The following is a 22541-nucleotide window of genomic DNA, read 5'->3' on the forward strand; positions in this document are numbered from 1 at the left end:
CCATTAATGGTATTTATCACGGTGTGCTCGGAGTGCCTTCATTTTCACGAGGTGACCCGTGAAAGTGTAGGGTAGTAGGCTCTTTTGGATGGATCAATGTGTTGTGTAAAATGTCTGCCGAAATAGCCAAAGACTTGGTATTTTGGTGCACAGCCTTATGTCATCTATTTGATTAGACACTCAGTGGTCAACGAATTTACATTCATTTTTTTGTAAATCACAACGTACCTTTCCTACTATATTTTAACAAGTGCTGTGCTACTGATAAATCAGAGGACATTAAAAGGTCAAAACAACACAAGATATATAGCAATTTTATTGTCGTCCAAGATTACCGAGGGTCCAGCCCGGGCCTCATTGGTGAAGCTCTCCTGTATTTAGATTGTCGAAAATGTGTTAAAACCTCCTTATTTAACAGACCATGTAGAATCAGTGTCATATTACCATATTTCTGGCAGTGGAAGTAGACGGCAAACGGCACGATGACATCTTGTAATAGATAATACTGTGAAACGTGGTCACAATCATTATGGATTTGATAAATCGACAATAACTGCTCTCGAGTACGACTAGAATTTATATAACTTATAATGACAAATATACTACATTATCACGAATGAAAAAAAAAAATGATGTAAATTTGTCATTTGATAATCGCTTTTAAACCAAAATATGTATTATACATTAAATGTGCAGTATGCAGAATTCCAGTTTACAAATATCTTAGTATAATTAATTTTCATCTATACATGCAGTACAGTGGGTTACTAGTAAAGTACTAAAGATTTTTCGGTTGGTGGATTTACACTTTGACGCTCACAGCCTTGTTGACCCTGGCAGTTGATTGCCCTAAAGGCCAAATGACCAACCAATCCATACTAGATGATTTACACCGTGCGCATCCGTAGGGGTATTGACAAACTTCAAGAATGCAGATACAGAACGAATAACGAACTGTAAACTGAGATTATAGCCTCTTGTGGTGTGTTGCTTAGGAAAAGATCATCAAATACACGATTCGAGACAGTAAGAGATGAACTTTTCCTTGTTTTCCTTTGGCACACTAAAGTTTTCCCTAGCGTGAAATTTTTCAGTAGGAAAGAATTTGGAGAGTATTCCCATACTACTCTACCTTACATTTAAAATAAGTTTGCCTTAATAATACGTTTTCTTTGTTTGATTGCTTAGGTTGGCGTGAAGAGGGGGGACTTAAGTACGTGTATTACCCCATCGGAAATGGTGATATCTGCGTAGATGATTTCTGCGCCATTGGCAGTTACCTGATCTGAAAAAGAAAAAACGCAGTAAGGTATCTTAAACTTTTGACACACATATATATCAGTTTTTCAGTAGATGCAGTGAGCAGAATACGCAATGGTGACTTTAGCATTCCTCAACGAAATTGTCTTGTGGAAAGTTCATACCTTTTTTTTAAGCAATTTGTGTTTTTAGAAAGACGTTCATCCACATTTTGCACAACACACACATCCACCCGGAGAGCCCACTACAGTAACAGTAATGGCGCACCGAAAAAACACTCCCAGCCAAGAACACACATCCAACCTGTGGCGGTAATGCCACACCCTAGAACGGGCGGTCGGTGAACAGAAACCGATCCAGACTTGGACCTAACGAATCTTGCATACACACACACACACACACACACACACACACACACACACACACACAGATATGATATCTTGTGAAAAACGTCATATGTGAATAGTATGCATGTTTAGATTCTGACATATTAATCATTATTATCAGTGATTACTCGGTGGTCAAACTGAATGTGTTTGTGTGTGTTGTCTTGATCTAGTTTGAAAAGTTATATCTTACATGTATCGTATGTTTACTTTCTTGAATAAGTTTATATACGTATGTATGTTTTTGTGTGTGGATTCATTTAGGTATGTACTTGTATGTGTAAGTAGGAACTGCATAGAAATTCAACGTAACACACGCTCACCTTGATCAGGGGTGATGAAGGTGGTGATTGTGTCATTAGAGTTGGAGACGAGTGGCCAAATGTTGGAGAAGCCGGCTGTATACCACGTCCCCAACACTACATGAGACAACATCCATCCTGTTGCGAAAAGTAAAAAAGAAATAATCCGTTTAACACACTTGACATAATTTATGGATGTGATCAAATGATTTTTAGAGGCTGTATGTAATGTACGTGCCTGGAAACACCCTCCAGGACAACTAGATATGACAAGGGCCTGTGACAGGCAGAGACTTGACGAGTCTAAAACAGAATATATGTCGACCTATGGTTAGAATTTTGGGTTGACGACCTTGAGCAGTCAATAGCCATTTACATCCAACGTCATACGTACGTAGACACAAATCAGATGATTGATATCTACCAGGAAGTTGCGTGAGGCTATGAGGGCATGAGGTGACATGCGACTTGGATAGCTACAAAACAATCATTCCCCCTGCCCCTTTGTTCATCACTTTAACCCTAGGTGCTTCTTCCTATCAGTAACTCACCTCTCCTGACGAGGAGGTCCTGAGGGAAGGTGACATTCTGTAGGGCGTCATCAGAGGGTACAAACACGGTGAAGGGACCGGGTCCTGTAGGAGAAAGAGACGCTGGTTATGTAAATCTTCATTAACCCTTGATCAATCACTCACAGTTTCCCTCTTTCCTACACATTCGAGGTTTTGATAACCTGAAATGTTTTCATCCTTACACACTGAGATTCGTGACCCTAGGTGCAGGCCCTAGTGTGTTGCTGAGAGAGAGAGAGAGAGAGAGAGAGAGAGAGAGAGAGAGAGAGAGAGAGAGAGCGTGGGTACAGGAGAAAGGAAGGGAACACAGTCGATGCAGAGGAGACAAAGAGAGTAGAGAGAAAGATGTGCATAGACAGAGCAAGGATGGGATGAGATTGGAGATTGTAGAGATGAGAGTTGGGGACAGACTGTAAGGTCTAGAGAAAGAAGGCCAGGAAGGAGCCCCAAAGTGTAACGCACCTGAGAGGTAGTTCAGGAGTATGATGTCAGCTGTGAGGAGCTGCCTGAAGGTGGTGAGGATCGGAGAGAGTGCGAGGGTGGCGGCCAGGTCGCCGTAAGGAGCATACAGGAAGCGGTCGACGACGTGCACCACGCCATTGGTCGCTCCTTCGTCCAGGTCGGTGATGATGCTTCCGCCTGCCACCCATCTCTGCAACTCGCAGCCCAGATTACCCCACTGAACACAGAATCCTCATGTAGCGAGTACAAAAAGTTCTATTGAATATTTGATATTTCATACGACATTACTCTTGAAAAGCATCATTTTGTTACGATAATTCAGGGGCGACACTAAATTGTCTCTCCACGAAGACCCTGTTACTTTAAGATTGTATAGGAATGTGGAGGGAGTACTCACGGCTGCTGGTCCGTCGGTGTAGTAGTTGAGGACGAGGATGTGGCCTGCGTGGAGGGTGGGGAGCTTAGTGCCCGGGGTGAAGTAGGAGCTGCTGGTGAACCTTCCTGGCGCCAGGTGGTAGGACACCAGGCGGCGTAGGAATCGCCTGTGGGAGACTATCTGCTGCAGAGCGTCTTCAGGAAGGGCAGTAATGGCATCGTTGGTCGGAGCGAACACAGTCCACGGCCCTGCAAGGTGATCCTACCTGTATCGCCCGCCATCGCTACTATTTGTTTATCATGGGAATTGTTTACGTGAAAAGAGAAGAGGTAATGAGAGCCTTGCGTAAGATGGAGTGTGGCAATGCGACTGAGGAGGTGGATGGGATTGCGGTTGATTTCTTGAGGAAGGGGGTGACTTAAGGAAAGAAGTGTGTGCTGGTTACGTCGGATTGTCATTGTAGGTATTGCGCAAGGTGAGATGCTTGAGGGTTGGTGAGATGCCTGTACAGTGCCAATTGAAAAGACGTGGAGGATAAATATGAATGTCCGATTTACAAAGATACAAGTTTGTTCATTATACCTGATAGGTTGTAGGGGAGAGTGGTGAATGAGAGGGTGGTGTCATACACAAAGCATCGTGCTAGGAGGATACAATGGACTGGAAGATAAGTTTTGTATCAAGTGTTTGCTTTAAAGAATCTGTTTGAGAAATACTAAGAGAAATAGAGGAATTTGAATTTGGCATTTACGAATTTCGAGAGAGCATATAACACGGCAGCTGGCGTTCACTCCACAAACCTACAGCTTCTCCACACACACACATAACACCCGACAACACGTGACTTAAACGACCCCCTTCTTCATAACTGCGTTGAGCACTACGCGCTAGCCCTGCCTTATGGCAAACTCTCGTCGGAAGTAATCTCTCTCTCTCTCTCTCTCTCTCTCTCTCGCACAGTAGAGAGCGTCGTCGCTGACTCACCCTTCAAGCTGAGGGTGTACGTGAGTCCGGCCAGATCGATCAGCTCCGCGAACTTGGTGAGGTTGAGTCTCTGCAGGAGGTCGAGGACGTCCAGTCTGGCCCTCTCCTCCTCCGTCACTAGTCCTGCAGGGGACCACAACACCGCGCCCTCAGGAACTAGAGGCACTGGGGGGATCAGATGCTGGGGAACACCGGGGTTAACTCGTCCTTCCCCTGGGTAGATAGTTGGTCCGCCAAAACTCCCCGGTGTGCCGCCGCCAGGGGGGAGGGCTGCCGGTCTTTGCGCCGTGCTGCTCGTGTGGTCTGGAACAACTGGGTAAGGTCAATGTTTAGGAATTACTGATACACTGGATAAAGATTATTTTTTTCTCTTTAGCTGAGACGGCACGGGCAACTGAGGCCCTAATCAAGACCATCTCGTTAACGCTATAGCCTGAGCCAGGTACCCATCTTATTAGCCAGTCCCTCGGGGTGGATGAACAACTGAGTTGACTGTGGACCGATTGCCGCAAACCTGCGCTCGACCCGTGAATGCGTCATGGTCAGGAACGCTAACCGCTACGCCACGGAGGTCAAGGGTTATTTGATTAATGGTTATCCCTCGACGTTAATAGCCCTAGTGAACCTGACCGTCAATAGGCGGCCTAAAGCCCAGATAAACAAGTATCCTGACAACCTCGATTTAAGATGTTAATAACCGAATACTCAACTGTGAATATCAGATCAGTATCATCATTAGAATATTCAGAACTGAAAGTCCTAGTGTGTCTATGCACCAGTGTTAGTAGTAGTAGTAGTAGTGTATTAGTAGTAGTAGTAGTAGTGTATTAGTAGTAGCAGTAGTAGTAGTAATAGTAGTAGTAGTACCTTGAGTGTTGACTCTTCCGTCATCGCCAATAGCAGTGTAGGTAACACCAAAACGCACTATGGTCGAGCAGTTTCGTCTTTTTCCTTGAGACAGTTGAGGCGGCGATCCTTCTCCTGCAGGGAGATGACTGTGTGTGTTCTCGCTGACGGCGGTGACCGGTACTACAGTATTTCCCTCCTCGTTAACATCGTGGAAGGTGTTCTCTGTGTGCAGAGTGTTGGCGATACTTGTGGAGTCTCGTGTGGTTGTAATGGCCTCGTCACCACCAGTCTGTGATGATGCGTCACCACCTGACGCAGTTGTCTCGTCCTCCTGCTCACCTTCAGAGGCTCTGCTCGTATCCAAGAGGCTCTGGCCAGGTGGCTGAACGATCTGGCTCCCCGTGTCTTCGTATGGACTCACACTACCCGGGCGGTGAAGCTCCGTGGTTTCCGAACCCTGCAGAGAGTCATGCTTCGGGTCCAGGGATGGCTCGCCTCCCTGTGTGGTGTGATCATCCTCCGAGTGGACGGTGTGGATGTTGTTTTCAGTCGGAGGAACACTCGAAAAGCGAAAAGATTCTATGTACTCGTGAAAGGAAGGAACGGGTGGCAGCTGTGACTCGGGAACCCCCGGCGCTCTCTCCGAGACGCCAACACCTGGCTGCTTCACGAGACTTGTTGCTGAACTTGGGATGAAGTCCTGGTATGGATCCCGATCAGGAGTGTCATACAGACCACTGATGGCTGAAACGTCTGGAACTTTATCTCCAGGAAATGTGAAGCTGGCGAGCGGCGGAACTTCTGTTTGACCGAGGAGTGGATTAGGAATGGTGGTCGGGTCTGTGCCGAGGTCATACTCAGGGATGACGTCAGCTGTCAAGTGTAGCACACCGTTGACGGCCGTCAGGTTGTAGGAGCGTAGAGGTACACCGTTGGCTGAGATTGTACCTGTTGAAGTAGACGACGGTTGAGACAACATACAACATGAACATGATAGACAGTAAACGTCTCAGCGCATGAATTATCAATCAAATATGAGGATATGTTTATACTTGTACCTTTGTTTAGTGCGCCAGTATGCTGAGTAGACATCAAGTTCTTGGAAATCACATGTCTAGTGTTAACCTTAACTTCAAACCAAACATCGTATGCACGTATGTTCCAGGATGCTTTGGCTGGCAAAGCTAGATGGTTATTGGACCACAAGTGGAAGCTTACACAGTGAGAGTAGGAAGTAGATTATGAACTTGAACTTAGTAACAGTGACGCCTGAGGGAACTGTCGTGCTTAGATCAGACAAGCGTTAGTACACACTCAACAGATTCTGATTATGGCATTATAAAGAATAACAAGATGATGATTACCCACGTATTCACGACTTGCAGAATTTCTGTATAAAGTAGTTGTTTATGAATTATCAACCAGTTAACTGTACGTACGAAGATTTCAGTTAACGAAAAGCATTCTCTCTCTCTCTCTCTCTCTCTCTCTCTAGACCGAGGAACCAACCCACCGTCCAGGTCCTTCCTGAAGGTGACGGAGGTGCCTGCCAGGGTACTGATCGTCCGCCGGAGGAGGAGACCCTCCGTATACCAAGCTCCCCTGAGAGTGTGTCTGGCCAGCAGGTCACGTCCCAGGGCTCGGGTCATGAGCAGCCTCGGCCACGAGTAACCCTTGGACGTGATGGCAGAGTCGGGTGGCGCCAGGAGGGTGTAGGTACCTGCGGCAGGAGGGGTATGTTATGGGCGGGGAAGGTATAGACAGACGTCGGAGAAAACTTTCAACTGAGATATACATGACGTTGTTTATATGGGCAGGTGTTACCGAACTCCGCGAGTGAAAAGTCATCTTTTACGAGACTGTATCACTAGAAGTACGGTCTTGTTAAAAAGATTTTTCTCGCCCCAGTGGAGTCTACATTTCTCTGCAGTTAGAAGTAGCGTAACCTTTAGAAAAGACATCTTTGGTACTACTAAGATTTTTTCATATAAATTGTTCTTGTGGTAACTATGAATAAAGATATGTGCGTGTGTGTGATGACTGCTTATTGTGAGTTTTGGAGAGAGTTTTACACTCGTGTTATCCTGTCTCATAATCTTGTATATATGTACCGTGTCTTTACTCGAATGTGTTTTGCACACATACACACACCAGCTTAAGCCAGGTACCCATTTATCAACAGACCTGAGGGGAGCATGAACGCCTGGGTTGGGTGTGGGACAACTGCCACGCCAAGGATTCGAACCCCTCTGTGTGTGTGTGTGTGTGTGTGTGTGTGTGTGTATTGCATCAACCATAAGGGAAGGATTAAGGCGACCACAGAGGAGTATGAAAGACACAAGTGTTGCCTCACCGGCGTCCACCAGTTGGGTGACAGTGAGGAGGGTGTTGACCCGGGAGTAGGAGTGCCCGCTGCTCACCACCACCGCCTGCAGGTCTCCAACCGGCACCTCCAACACCGACTCCACCACCTGCAGCGAGGGAGATCCATATATGGGGGAAGTGAGTCACATGGCCGGGTATGGAGATACATGGGTGAGACTTGGGTAACATGTACAGGGATCTTGATCGGACACTGGTTATCATTCCATCCTAATATCAATCTCACATATAAATGAAACACAATCTTTTTTATCGTGCCCTCTACACACACTGGAGAAACGTGTTTTGGTCTCAGTGCGTCACAACAGTGACCCTCATCCTTGCATAACGACAATGACCCCAGACCTCTGACCACTACAGTGACCCTCCCGAGCTTGTACACCACTACAGTGACCCCTGCCCTTGCACACCTATTTTATGCCATGACCTATGACCTTTGACCTCCGATCTAACGTGAGCCTCACCTGGATGATGCCGTGGGAGAAGGGCAGGTCACGTTTGGACACGGCCGCTCCGTTGACGAAGACAGAGTCGCCATACATATTGAACCTCACTTCACGACCGAGTAAGGTTATGAAGGTCGAGTCGTTCGTGATCTTCGGGAGTGGTTGACCTCGTAGAGGGATGAGGTGGTAGGCAAGGTCATTCTCGCGGGAGAGTTGCCGGAGTTCTCGTTGATTCAGTCGAGAAAATGCCGCTTCCGACGGCGCAAGCAGAATGTAGGGACCATTTTCTGGAAAGAACTAGCGAGCTAGAGTGTCCAGCTCGTGTCCAGATTATGTCATTAATATCTACAACGTATCTAGGTTGGGTATCCACACGTGGGATGTCGTATGTACCCGCCCAGGTAGCAGTGACACATCAGCCTTGCATTACAGTGACGACCCTCCCCTCAGTACACCTTTCACAATGATGATAGTGTCATCCACTCTTCCAATTTTCTTTTTCTTTTTTTGAACAAAGACAAGAGACCCTGACATTTTTTTGTCTACAACAAAGACAAGAGGCCCCGACATTTTTGTTTAAGACAAAGACAAGCAACTCTGACAAGTTTCGAAGGCGAGAAAGCCATCCACAATATACAGTCAGTCCTGCTATGAAGTTAAAACACCAATTACTTCGAAACTCACCTCCAGAGATGAGATAGTTAAGGAGACCAGAGGTCTCCAGCAGGATGAGGAGGGTAGTGAGTCCTTCGTCCTGCAGGATGGCCACGACGCTGTCCCCAGGGCTGCCAGTCAATTTGAACACCGTCGCAAACCGATCTATCGAAGCCAGTGGATCCACAGGCTTGTCCTCCCGCAGTTCGCTGTGTGTAGGTGATAGGGTCAAGGGGTTGGCTAGTGATTTCTTGTGTTAGAGGTCAAGATAGTTAAGACCATACACTCTTTCACTGCATATATCGTTTATTTTGAACATTCAGTCAATATGTAACGCATTGCTCCATACAGAATTGTGATATTTTCAGATGCCACGCCCGCATTAAGAGATGTCAATTATTGTGTGACGATTTCAGACGAAATCCCAGACTTCTTTGTTAATCAACCGTATGAATGTGTCAAATCCATCATCGTGAAATTCTGGGTTCATAGAAATGAATAGGCAGACCGTCTGGCGAAGTCGAGTACAGAAGTAAAGCAGGACCACGGGAGCTCCGCCGGATCTGCCTATCTTTAGGGAAAAGAAATACAAATCTGATGTGGTGAAGTCAGTGGACCTGCTTGAACATCCACAACAAATCAAAAAAGTGAATTATCGCATAGTTCACCTCCTTCCATATGAACTGGAGGGAGGAAGTCGTCCTTGCTCGAGTAAGAGCAAATGATAAAGTTGTAACGCACAACCTGCAGTACAACTGACCCCTCCCACCATCATGTCAACTCTGCAACAGAATGTTAGATTAACGATATATCAGTGTTATGATCCCTGCGTAACGAAACCCGAGGTACCATTACACAGGGCGGCCTGAGTGTAACTGTAGTGTAATGGGCTCCTGGGTGGCTCTGTGTACTGTGTGAAGTGTGATACCACTGTGTGATGTGTCATTACTGTCACAGGTCGCGTGTATGAGTATGTGGGCGCTTGGAGGTGAATGTGTTATGCTTGATGTTGAAAAAAGGAATATCATGCTATTTATTGTATTATTTGAGAAATCTATGAATTTTAGATATTCTGTATTTAAGAAGATCAACATAGTCTTTATATTAGCTTCCTGAAATTGTTACTGAGAAAGTATCATGAGTTATTGAAGTTATCCTTGAGAAGACTTTGGTATATGTACACACATTTCAATTACAGTAATTCCTTTGCAAGTCATTGGCAGTTTCTCACCTCCCGTCAGGGCTCAGATGACGATTCTCCGGCTCAGTGAAGCAGTTATCAGGTGAGGGGTCAAGAATGAAGCCCTGGGGCAAGGTCAGACCTCCGTCATCACTCCCTACGACGTGGTCCTCCTCCCCAAGATCCTCCAGGCCAGGAAACAGCTGACGTTTAACGCGCCCCTGCAGGAGAACAGGTTAGCTAACACTCACCACATATAATGTTACGTATATCACCCACGACCAACTACTCGATAATCTGATTACGGTCTGTAGTATATGATGGAAATGTGATTTATTATGTTTAGAGAATAAGGTTTACACAGATGTATGTACGTTGCACACACCCGCATACATGTTTGATTTCCCGCTATACACTGAGTGACACAAAGGGCGGATCTGTGCCAGTAATGACTCCACGAGAACACACAACCCATCTGCTACAGTAGTGGAACACCAGAGAACGGAATGTCATCAACAAGAATACGTGACTGTCTTTGACCAATAAATCTTTACACACACACACACACACACACACACACACACACACACACACACACACACACACACACACTTACACACACACACACTTATACACACACACACACTTATACACACACACACACACACACATACACACACACACACACACACACACACACACATGAAACTTGGGAGGGGCCGTCACTATGACAATGCGAATCAAATAGAATGGCTTTTCGAAAACTGCATATATATATATATATATATATATATATATATATATATATATATATATATATATATATATATATATATATATATATATATTGATGCCAATAGGTTTAGCGATTTTCCTATACTTTTTTTCCTCGTTATAACAGATCAAAAATAACGTATTATATTTCAACATGGTCTACGTTATTTAGTCGGACAGGCCACCCCCTGTCTGTCTCCCCTGTATTTTATATATATATATATATATATATATATATATATATATATATATATATATATATATATATATATATATTCGATTCTTCCTTTTATCTTTTTCCCTTCCCTTACCTTCCAGTTCCTTCAGTGGGACAAATATTTGTATTTTTGACTTTGTAAAAATACGATTTTGTGAGATATGACCTTAATCATTTTTATTTATCTATTTAAACTTTCACGTAGTGTTACGATATTATCACATGCGGGTCCAGTATTCATATAGCAGGTTGACGTGTACTCTCTCTCTCTCTCTCTCTCTCTCTCTCTCTCTCTCTCTCTCTCTCTCTCTCTCTCTCTCTACCATTCTCTCTGAGTCACTGTGGCTTCCGTAAACGTTATAAGCTACAGATGATGCTGATGAGTGGGTCATCACACAACATAGAGCACATTGGTTTAATATGTTTGATGAAACAGTCGTTCCATACGCATACACAGCGCGTCTTAACCTCCCGTGTTTGAAACAAAATTGACGAAAAGACAGCTTGTCAAAGAATTGCAAGACAGAGGTCAATAGTTATTATATGCAACAGTGCACACATTCCAGGCCAGGGCTGTGTCATATGTGCCAATGCCTTCGAACAAGGAGTGATGATGGAGCCAGCATCCTAGAGCTTTGAGTGAGACGCTAATCGGGTTACGACTCTCTGGGTAATCTTTACGGCACCCACGCCCGCAGACCAATGTTCATGGATACACCCATAAGGCCACGTGCTAGGACCAACGCCCGTGTCGACGCCCATCCACCCGTAAGTTCCGTAACAGATATGACTCGTCCTTACTTAAGCAACATTCGCTGGCTAGCATAGTCTCGCTTAAAGTCTACGATTTTCTCTCATATCACGGCGCCCAACGTCTTGATTCCTTTTCCCCTCTTCATACAGTGTAAACCATATATTCCATTGCTTACTTCCTTGATTGTCTTGTTCAAGTAAGTTTGTTCCTTGTGTCTATCACAATAAACTGTTTGGTTATATACCTACGTACCACTGAACTGAGACAGTTGCAACACAAAACATTCGCAATTTACGAAATGCTCTGTTGCGGCAATATATCTGAGTCTGACCTAAAATCTGAATAAGAAGTGTTTTGGTATTCAGGACAACTATGAACCTTCGGAGACACTGTATAAGGACACTCCCTTCCCATGTCAACGTCTCCCACACCCCCATCGGCGCCTTACTCACCCTGTCAGTGTCTCTTCATCCTTTCAGTTGTCTACCTGACCTTGTCGATGCTTCAGTTATCATTTATCACTTTGTTGCAACCTGTCATACGCCTCTCCACCTTTGCCATGCCAACCTATCTATATGAACACCTTCCTCGCTCTTTGTAAACCTGTCGACTTCTGTCTTACCCTCACCTTCCCCGTAAGGATAAATAGATTATCAGACGCATTACGGACTGTGTCGCCTCTCATCACATTAGCTGTCCCCAGACTACCTCTTATAGACCACCTTCTCCATGTAGGTACTTCTGTCCTCCCACCCAACCCCATTCCTTCCCCATTTCTTCCCCTCTGGGGAGTTGGAAAGGGAATTGAGGATCAGGTGGGACGGAGACCAGTCGTTCCCTGTTCTGTACCTCAGATGTTTGCCTCTCGTGAGGGTACAAGCTGGGGGAACATTTAGAAATACCTAACGTGCACATCATGGGTCTTCCTGCATGTGATGGCCTGAAATTCCATACGTTTACATCTGATGAGAGGCCTTACTAATTCCAATCCAGGTTTCCAGTCTTAACATATACCATTGTTATTCAATAAACTCTACTAATAGAAAGATGGAATGGAATGTAACGGAACGTTTCCAGGAACGCTGGAAACGTTCCGTTATATGTACACACACACACACACACACACACACACACACACACACACACACACACAGTGTATCGGAGCGCTAATGACCATAAGATAGCACAGTCATGCATCTGTTATAATCTTAGGCGCGGTAGATGGCCCACACCCAGCCCAGGTTTTCACCCTGCCCTCGGGGTTGGTTGATTAAGGGATACATAGCTTAGGCTGGGGTGTGAGTGTACATGTGTATACATATGTAGGAGTAAAGACGTAATACACATAAACAAGTCTCAAAGATGGTGCTCCACGAATGTCAAACTCTCTCAGCGTAAACTACAGATGAATATAATCATAGATTAGTGATTGCATTATGCATAACGTCATTCATACAACACAAGACATTAGCAAACACAACGGCTATGAAACGTTTACAACGTTTTTGTAAATAATCAGCGAACACATTCTAATTGTACATTATTATTCAAAAGAACTTCAGCCCTGCATATAATGATCGCAACTTATCTAAACAGACGTAAAACTTCCTGCAGAGTTTTATGGTGTCGTAAAACACAACGCAATAATCCAGATAAGGAAATGTGGCGAAAGTTGGCTGTAGAGATCCTGGGTCGTGGGTGATGGTCCCCCTACACCCTGACTGACTGGCTTGATGTTGGCTGATGGTGATGTTATATGGTGATGGTGATGTTATATGGTGATGGTGATGTTATAAGGTGATGGTGATGTTGTATGATGATGGTGATGTTATATGGTGATGGTGATGTTGGATGATGATGGTGATGTTATATGATGATGGTGATGTTATATGGTGATGGTGATGTTATATGATGATGGTGATGTTTTATGGTGATGGTGATGTTATAAGGTGATGGTGATGTTATATGATGATGGTGATGTTATATGGTGATGGTGATGTTATATGGTGATGGTGATGTTATATGATGATGGTGATGTTATATGATGATGGTGATGTTATATGGTGATGGTGATGTTATATGATGATGGTGATGTTATATGGTGATGGTGATGTTATATGGTGATGGTGATGTTATATGATGATGGTGATGTTATATGGTGATGGTGATGTTATATGGTGATGGTGATGTTATATGATGATGGTGATGTTATATGGTGATGGTGATGTTATAAGGTGATGGTGATGTTATATGGTGATGGTGATGTTATAAGGTGATGGTGATGTTATATGATGATGGTGATGTTATATGATGATGGTGATGTTATATGGTGATGGTGATGTTATATGATGATGGTGATGTTATATGGTGATGGTGATGTTATATGGTGATGGTGATGTTATATGGTGATGGTGATGTTATATGATGATGGTGATGTTATATGGTGATGATGATGTTATATGGTGATGGTGATGTTATAAGGTGATGGTGATGTTATATGATGATGGTGATGTTATATGGTGATGGTGATGTTATATGATGATGGTGCTGTTATATGATGATGGTGATCTTATATGATGATGGTGATGTTATATGGTGATGGTGATGTTATATGATGATGGTGATGTTATATGGTGATGGTGATGTTATATGATGATGGTGATGTTATATGGTGATGGTGATGTTATATGATGATGGTGATGTTATATGGTGATGGTGATGTTATATGATGATGGTGATGTTATAAGATGATGGTGGTGTTATATTCTGATGGTGATGTTATCTGGTGATGGTGATGTTATATGGTGATGGTGATGTTATATGATAATGGTGATGTTATATGATGGGTGGTGGTGATGGTGATGTTATATGGTGATGTTATATGGTGATGGTGATGTTATTTGATGATGGTGATGTTATATGGTGATGGTGATGTTATATGGTGATGGTGATGTTATATGGTGATGGTGATGTTATATGGTGATGGTGATGTTATATGATGATGGTGATGTTATATGGTGATGGTGATGTTATATGGTGATGGTGATGTTATATGATGATGGTGATGTTACATGATGGGTGGTGGTGATGGTGATGTTATATAATGGTGGTGGTGATGCCAACATTTTCTGGCTTTAAAAAAAAAAAAATTCATTTTTGTAATAAGTGTTGTTGTTTTTTCACGGCACATTAAAATTTTTGATAACATCAAAAAAGATAATTGCCTATCGGTAAATTATTAAGTATTAGAAATGTACTTTGTTTTATGTGATGAGATGTTAAGGTACGTGCATAATGCTCAACAAACCAAGAACAACAGAGCTTGAAGCGCAGTAACCCCATATTGCGGAAGACCTTTACTGGCTGCCACACCGGATAATCACCCGTATCGACAAGTTCGTTCATACACAAATTCGCCAGAGATCAAAGAACTTATCTTTGACCCCTTAACCCTACCTTGCCACAAAGGATGTAAATTTTTACCGAATATTTAAATCGTTCCCTGGATCACCCTTGCGAATACGTTTGGTTGTACGTGTTCTCGGATGTTATCAAGTTAGATAATTTAGATTAAGGTTATTCCGTGAGAAGCTTCAAAGCAAATATTGACTCCATTAAATAAAGTTATTTCAAATGTTGGCTGACGTAAATATTGTAAACGATGTAATGGTCCTCAGAAGATCAAACAGCATACATTCATACAGACCAAAGATACTTGAAGACTTATTACCCATGATACCAAAATGTCTGACACACTGTAAGTATACATCTCCGTAGCTACAGGTCCAGGTGGATGGAAGCAAACCTGTGAAACATCTTTCCTGAGTGTTGAAATGGAGGGACGAGATTTGGGAGTGGGAGAATTTGGGAGGCTTTTGTTGGAGGATTCATGGGAAGGCATGGAGGAAAAGAAATGAAAGAGAAATAGAATGTAGAAAGATAGGAGGGCAATATGTCCTGAGGCTCAACCCAGCGCCCTATTGTCAATCAGTCAATTAAGATTTCTATACCAACCCTTAGCGTACTTTCTTTTTTGGGGGGGAGGGGGAGAGCGTCATTCACCTAATCACCAGTTCAAAATTCTTTAGCACGGTATTCATGTTTTGACTATAATTCAAAAACCACATATATTCTATGTATATTGTCCTATTAAGTTGTTTGTGTTTTAGTTCTATCAATGATTGCTAGGGTCAGTAAGGTCGTTATCGTCAAGCTACACCTACATAATGAAGCTACAAACTGCATATTTCTGACACCATACACACTCAACTATCAATTGCACCATCATGCTTTTACTCCGTTACCATCGGTCTGTAACTGTCCTCCTCTGAAAATGTGTCGATACACGAGAGCGCTCAGGATCTCATGTTTCCTTTTCCATGTGGTTTTTTCAGCATTTATAAAATCACTTGTGATATATATATATATATATATATATATATATATATATATACATATATATATATATATATATATATATATACATACATATGCAGAACCTTCACCGTGAAGAGATATATGCACAGTCACCACTGGAAAGACAAAATATTTTCTCTTTCCAGAGGTGATTGTGTATATATATATATATATATATATATATATATATATATATATATATATATATATATATATATATATATATATTACATTACAGCCAGAGATCATGTTGGTTGGTTATACTCATTAAGGCCGTCAGCCTAGAATTGTAACCACCAATCGAAAAAAAAACCTAGACCCTGCTCAGGTGTTCAACATCTTGCTAAGACAATACATGTTTACACTGCACTTATGTCCCTTGCTCTCCGTGACCCACTAAACGCTTCTTAAGTGTTCGAGCTGATTATATAATCGATACAAAAAATGAAGTTTAAGAATTTCTTTCGATAATCAACTTCGTAATAATTTGTTAATTCCATGGTAGTACAAACGTATGAAGTTTTAAATTCTAAAAAGTTTGATTCGCGACAAGATTTTCCGTGATATAAGGGGAACTGAGAGTGACCATGGTATGAAACCTTTTTAGCATCTTTAATGTTTTTTCTGAGAATACAGAAAGGAGGATTTAGTGAACGATACGTTCTCTATATTACAAGTGGAGGGGAGTACTCCAATAGGTTTAGCTTGTTTTGATAATGTTATTCTGCACACCAGGAAATGAGATAGGGAAGGAGTCAGGCTCTGTATAAGATGGACAGCAAGTTTTCCCAGATGTTTTTCTTGACTAATGAAGTAAAAATATGACGTTGATGTAAATAAGTAACTGGCATCAACGGTGGAAAGCTAGAAGTCGCACATCAGCACAGCTCAGCCACAGGTCAGGGCCAGTCAGATCCATGCTCTTCCAGTGTTTCATGATTAATTCCATATCTTGAACAGCTGTAGTAAACTTATCTGTGATAAATCATGTTACATCATCCAAGTTTTACCAATGTTAATTTATTCTTTGAAATAGCAAGTGAGACTTGTATGCAGAGTCGAGCATGGCTGTTACTTTTCGCGTTTAGTCAGAAAAACAAAAACTTACAATAGGCTGCCACAACCTACTGCCATCCATCCCTCATGTTGACGAAGGTTGCTTCAGAATATCCACACACTCGCATGGTACATAAAAATTTACAGAATAAGTTTATCCCAGAAATTTTACTGACATTACTCTCGAAACATCACTTGAATAAAAAATCACCCTGATAATATCCCTCAAAATGTCGCCAACGTGACTACCCTTAGATTGTTACGAGAGTCTACCCTCAAAATATCGGCAACTTGAATATGTCGTTTTAGGATCGCGTCCACCGGAACGCTACCCTTAAGGCCAGGTATGTATACATATATATACATGCAGGATAAACTGAAGTAGATTATTAATACTTTGAAGACCCGTTCGTTATTTCTCAACATTCTTCCAAATATTCCACTAATTATTAGCGAGGACGAGTATATAAATCTTCCATTTTAGGGGCCAGGTGTGCGAGTGATAATCCGTTGAACATCATCACCTTAACTTTCCCTCTACCCGAGCACCGTAGCCGCCCGCCTCACCCTCTACCCGAGCACCGTAGCCGCCCGCCTCACCCTCTACCCGAGCACCGTAGCAGCCCGCCTCACCCCTACCCAAGCACCGTAGCAGCCTGCCTCACCCTCTACCCGAGCACCGTAGCAGCCCGCCTCACCCTCTACCCGAGCACCGTAGCAGCCCGCCTCACCCCTACCCAAGCACCGTAGCAGCCTGCCTCACCCTCTACCCGAGCACCGTAGCAGCCCGCCTCACCCTCTACCTAAGCACCGTAGCAGCCCGCCTCACCCTCTACCCGAGCACCGTAGCAGCCCGCCTCACCCCTACCCAAGCACCGTATCAGCCCGCCTCACCCCTACCCGAGCACCGTATCAGCTCGCCTCACCTTCTACCCGAGCACTGTAGCAGCCCGCCTCACCCTCTACCCGAGCACCGTAGCAGCCCGCCTCACCCTCTACCCGAGCACCGTATCAGCCCGCCTCACCTTCTACCCGAGCACCGTAGCCGCCCGCCTCACCCCTACCCGAGCACTGTAGCCGCCCGCCTCACCCCTCACCCCTAGCCGTTCCCGACCACCGTCACCCTTTCCCCCCTCCTCCAACCACCCACCTGGTAACCTTCTCATGTAAACACTGGCGTCCCTAAGTCTCCCTCGTACTCCTTCCAAACTTTCAACAGAAGCGCATGGTGCTACCCACCATGTGTCTGGACTCGACCAGTCAAGAGTTGAGTGGGTCAGTGTCGACCTGTAGTATTTGGCCATACATGACCCTTTGCCGTCGTGTAGAACAGCCATATCCCATATTCTACGATTCTTAGCCAACTCGTTAAGTCTCTTAGAACATATTATCATTTGTGCTATTTATAAATATGTCGTAATGAATAAGATATCAGAAATTGATGGCTATGGGTAGAGAGTAATAAATTTTGATCCACAAATATTAATGTGTTTACTAAATGCTAATTACTCAACAGACAAAGTGTCTGATCGGTAAGGAAGGATCAGAATGCTAGTGTATATGATGCGTATTAATTGATATTGTTCGATAATTGTAAAACTTAACTGTATATGAAACACAAAATGAAAATACATAAGGAAATATAACGGGGCAGAAGTGGAAGTCACAAATATTTTTTTTTTGCTTATGATTTATTTACATTCAGAAAATGACCATATATATATATATATATATATATATATATATATATATATATATATATATATATATATATATATATATATATCAACGTCACTTGGACCCTGCAAGGCGTTTCCTTTCGTAGAAATAATTATCTGTTGCCACACAACACCATAATTCCTGTAGATTGCTATAATCAAGATAGATATAAAAAAAGCAAAGCGGTTTGGTTATGCAGGATCGTATGTGGAGTTTTACGCACTGACGACCACTTGCTATACCTTCACTTTCAGTCTCTCAGATCAGTGCGCATCCTTGAACCCAATTTTCTTTATAGTTTACCATTGCGATTGAAAGTGACACAGACAGTCGAGGACAGGCAGACTCAGCTCATTACTTTCACTCATCTTTATCACCTTGACCCTCCTGCACGCATCAACCTTGTGTAATGGGTTTGTATTTTCGTTTCAAGAGTCGTTTATGTATCTGACTGGGTACACCTCATGACACTTTATGTGTGTGTGTGTGTGTGTGTGTGTGTGTGTGTGTTCTAGTCGTAAGTGCAACGTGTTTCCCTTTGGACACTTCCATGTTTACCTGCTGTTGGTTATTTGAGCTTTAGGCTTATCAGCTGCCGGGGTCGTTTAGGTTAACAACGTCACTGTAATCACTTTCCTCAGATATTTTAAGGTTGGTTGATTCTTTGGGCTTTAGGCTTATCAACTGCCAGGGTCATTAAGGCCGTCAACATAAGTTACATTCACCCACCGACAAATCTTTAAAACCTTTAGGTGTTAAACGTAATTCGAAGACCACATACACTCTTAATTTGAATGTCGCCCATGGTATTTTAAGATAATTTCGAGAAATTTTACTACGTATGTAACTTTTCTTACCTACTGTTTATTGTGCATTTAAGTATACGTATGTAAACTTATGTTTATATAAGCGTACAGTAGTATATAAAGAAGCATCCGCATAACTTTTTATCATATCTAAAACTTGAAAAATCATATATACTTACTCGTCAATTAGCAAATTTCCACCGTTATTTCAAAGGCCACAGATATACTCTCGTGTGGGTAGTGGGTTTGTCTATAATGCGTAGATAAATACGTTCATCTGTATTCATGTATGAGACACATAGATAGTGTAAGTATATATAGTCTTACAGTTATCTGTGACACCTGAAGTGAGTCTTGAAAGATTACGAGGGCGATGATAGTTATAACTCGACGTTGATGGCCTTAATGACCACCCCCCCCCCCCCTTCCCCCGTATTTGATAGGCCTAAAGCCCAAATATCAACCAGCCAACCGTCACGCAGTTTTATGAACCGTAATTAAGTTTTGCGTTCATGTTTGTGCTTTGGCGAATGTCATTTGTGTGTTAAGCCAACATTATCATTTCTAGATTGATAGGAACCTGACTAACCGTCTCAGCCAAGAGGTTGTGATGAGATGACACAAACGCGACCCATATATTATTCTGCCCGTGAAGTCGGGTACTGCTAGTTTTAGTGTTATCCTTCAGCAAACTGACATACGTCTTTATAATCGATTGTTTATTTCTGTACTTCTCTCTCTCTCTCTCTCTCTCTCTCTCTCTCTCTCTCTCTCTCTCTCTCTCTCTCTCTCTCTCTCTCTCTCTCTCTCTCCGCACATGGGGCCCCTGTGCGTGTGTGTGTGTGTGAGTGAAGAGAGGGTAGCCTTCAAACTCCGCCACAAAGGAAGCAACATAATGCGTCGTCCATAACCGATGGGCCATATCCTTTCCATTATGATATTGTTATTGACAAAAAGCGTTTAATGAACATGATAAGATGGAACTGGATAACCTCGTTGAGAGAGAGAGAGAGAGAGAGAGAGAGAATGGTTTACAGGTTATTTGTTCCTGGGTTTTAAGTTTATGTTTCGATAGGCAGTCAAGCTATGCTACGTGTTCCGATAGGTGTTTGGTCCATTATTATTATCATTATTATTATTATGATTATTATTATTATCATTATTATTATTTTTATTATTATTATTATTATTATTATTATTATTATTATTATTATCATTATTATTATTATTATTTTGATTATCATCATCATCATCATCATCATCATCATCATCATCAGTATCATCATCACTTCCAATAGCTGGTATCATTATTCATTTCTATTGTAAGATATATTATTAGCAGCCATTATCATCATTCTTCTCCCATTTAACTCTGTACGTATGGGGCGCAGGGAACAAAATGTATTATCAGAGTTTCAGAGCAGAATGTAACCCAAGTTAATTCATGTATGAAAAAAGAAGGATCGGGTTATACTTATGCCTCCAGTGTTGACCCTTGGTCTTCAAAGTGTGACTATATTTGCATGCTCCGCCACGGTAATTTCAGTTTGTCTGTTATAAACCACATGTCCGTGGGTCGTCTGTTCACGATTCCCTGTTGCCTCCATCAAGACTTCACGTTACATTCTTCCAATGAAAGGTTTAAACCCGTCCATTACCAGCAGTGAACGTTCTTCGTGCTCCATTTAGTATAAGTTACAGGTGAGAAATGCCAAGGGCCTTACCCTAACAGTAAAACTCGTGTGATCAATGTGATCAGATAATTTGAATATCGTGTACTAAGGCTGAAATGTCCAGGTACACAAAGCCTATGTGTTGGGTGAATGGCATTGACGGTTTGAGTCTCCTGACACTAAACTGGAAATGTAGAAATTAGCAATGAATCAATCGGATTCTGATGAATTGTTACCGAAGAACGAAGGTCTTTTTTCACAGTGGAATGTACAGGAATTAGAAATAGAAAATTTAATACTAAATTATATGTTAATTACGTATTCCTTTGTACCGTGTTGCATTAAACCGACAAACAAATTGATATCAACTTTTGGAGACCTCAGTATATTATTCATATGAAAACTCTAATGTTAACCCAGCTATTGTCGACTTTGGTTAATGTGCAAAACTTGTTTATTAGATTTATCGTATGTATAGATACTCTTGAGGAAATGACACTATATTGTGAAAGTTATTAATAATTTTGAATGTACTAAAACTTTTCATTACTTTTACAGTGGAAAACATTCGGGTAGAATACCATATTAGATATTACAAGAACGATTTTCAAACCAGTGAGAAATGCAAACAAGAATATCGATTGCGATAACACGGTATAAACTAAATTTAAGATATGAAATACCCTTGTACTTGCTTCAGTGTCCAGTGTAGTATTTGTAAACAATAGACCCTATCTACTAAGTTGCCTAAAAATGTTTCGCACTCTAATCGTGAACAGATGTTTTCCCCCCTTTTTTTTTTTCTTTAATCTAGATTATCTTTGTGTATATGTTCCCAGAGTCGCACTCTCAATCCTCTTCCTTCGTAACAGTTACGACTAAACTCCATTTCAAAAAGGCAAGTTGCCACTTCCTCAAAACCTCTTAGACTGCTGTGCCTCTTCCTCCTTACTTCTCTGTGTCTTTAGACATGTTTTTCACTGAAGTTCTGGCCTCGATGAGGAGTGTAGTTCGTGACAAGTCTTGAATTGAATGAATATATATCAGGTGTTCGCTCTCAGATATAGATTTTAGATGAGATTCTGTACTGTCATGCATATTGTGAGTCGAGGGTTGTATCCTACACGGAAGGGACAGAATACGTTTTGTTCCCCCTCCCCCACAACCCCACCTGTGATCATCCTCCCCCCATCCTATTGTCTCTCGTTCCCTCCTTCCATCTCTCCTCGCAGTATCAACTCTCTTGTCTCTGTTTACCATGATTACTCACGCT

At 42.5% G+C, this 22541-nt stretch overlaps 2 protein-coding genes across 5 annotated transcripts in view; one reads left to right on the forward strand and one right to left on the reverse strand.

Moving 5' to 3' along the window:
- The window catches only part of LOC139746063 (uncharacterized), a 67045-nt gene that overhangs the window by 1395 nt on the left and 43109 nt on the right, over positions 1 to 22541 (forward strand). Inside the window, exon 2 of the mRNA XM_071656901.1 lies at positions 9915 to 10088. The gene's annotated coding sequence lies outside the window, so the exon portion shown is untranslated. The remainder of the gene's footprint in view (positions 1 to 9914; positions 10089 to 22541) is intronic.
- On the reverse strand, positions 301 to 10037 carry LOC139746064 (uncharacterized). 4 transcript variants are annotated; one of them, XM_071656907.1, is made up of 12 exons: positions 9905 to 10037; positions 8704 to 8882; positions 8038 to 8306; positions 7545 to 7662; positions 6705 to 6911; positions 5210 to 6139; positions 4343 to 4645; positions 3380 to 3606; positions 2983 to 3172; positions 2500 to 2583; positions 1970 to 2086; positions 301 to 1285 (listed from the first exon to the last, which is right to left on the reverse strand). In XM_071656907.1, exons 3-12 carry the CDS (start codon positions 8113 to 8115, stop codon positions 1185 to 1187), a joined length of 2355 nt encoding a protein of 784 aa, XP_071513008.1. In that variant the 5' UTR covers positions 8116 to 8306; positions 8704 to 8882; positions 9905 to 10037; the 3' UTR covers positions 301 to 1184. The 4 variants fall into 4 exon arrangements, with proteins under 4 accessions (XP_071513008.1, XP_071513006.1, XP_071513007.1 ...); XM_071656905.1 differs by having other exon boundaries at positions 2983 to 3199; XM_071656906.1 differs by having other exon boundaries at positions 4343 to 4654.

Source organism: Panulirus ornatus, chromosome 63 (assembly GCF_036320965.1).
Source record: "Panulirus ornatus isolate Po-2019 chromosome 63, ASM3632096v1, whole genome shotgun sequence".
Classification (NCBI taxonomy): Eukaryota; Metazoa; Arthropoda; class Malacostraca; order Decapoda; family Palinuridae; genus Panulirus; species Panulirus ornatus.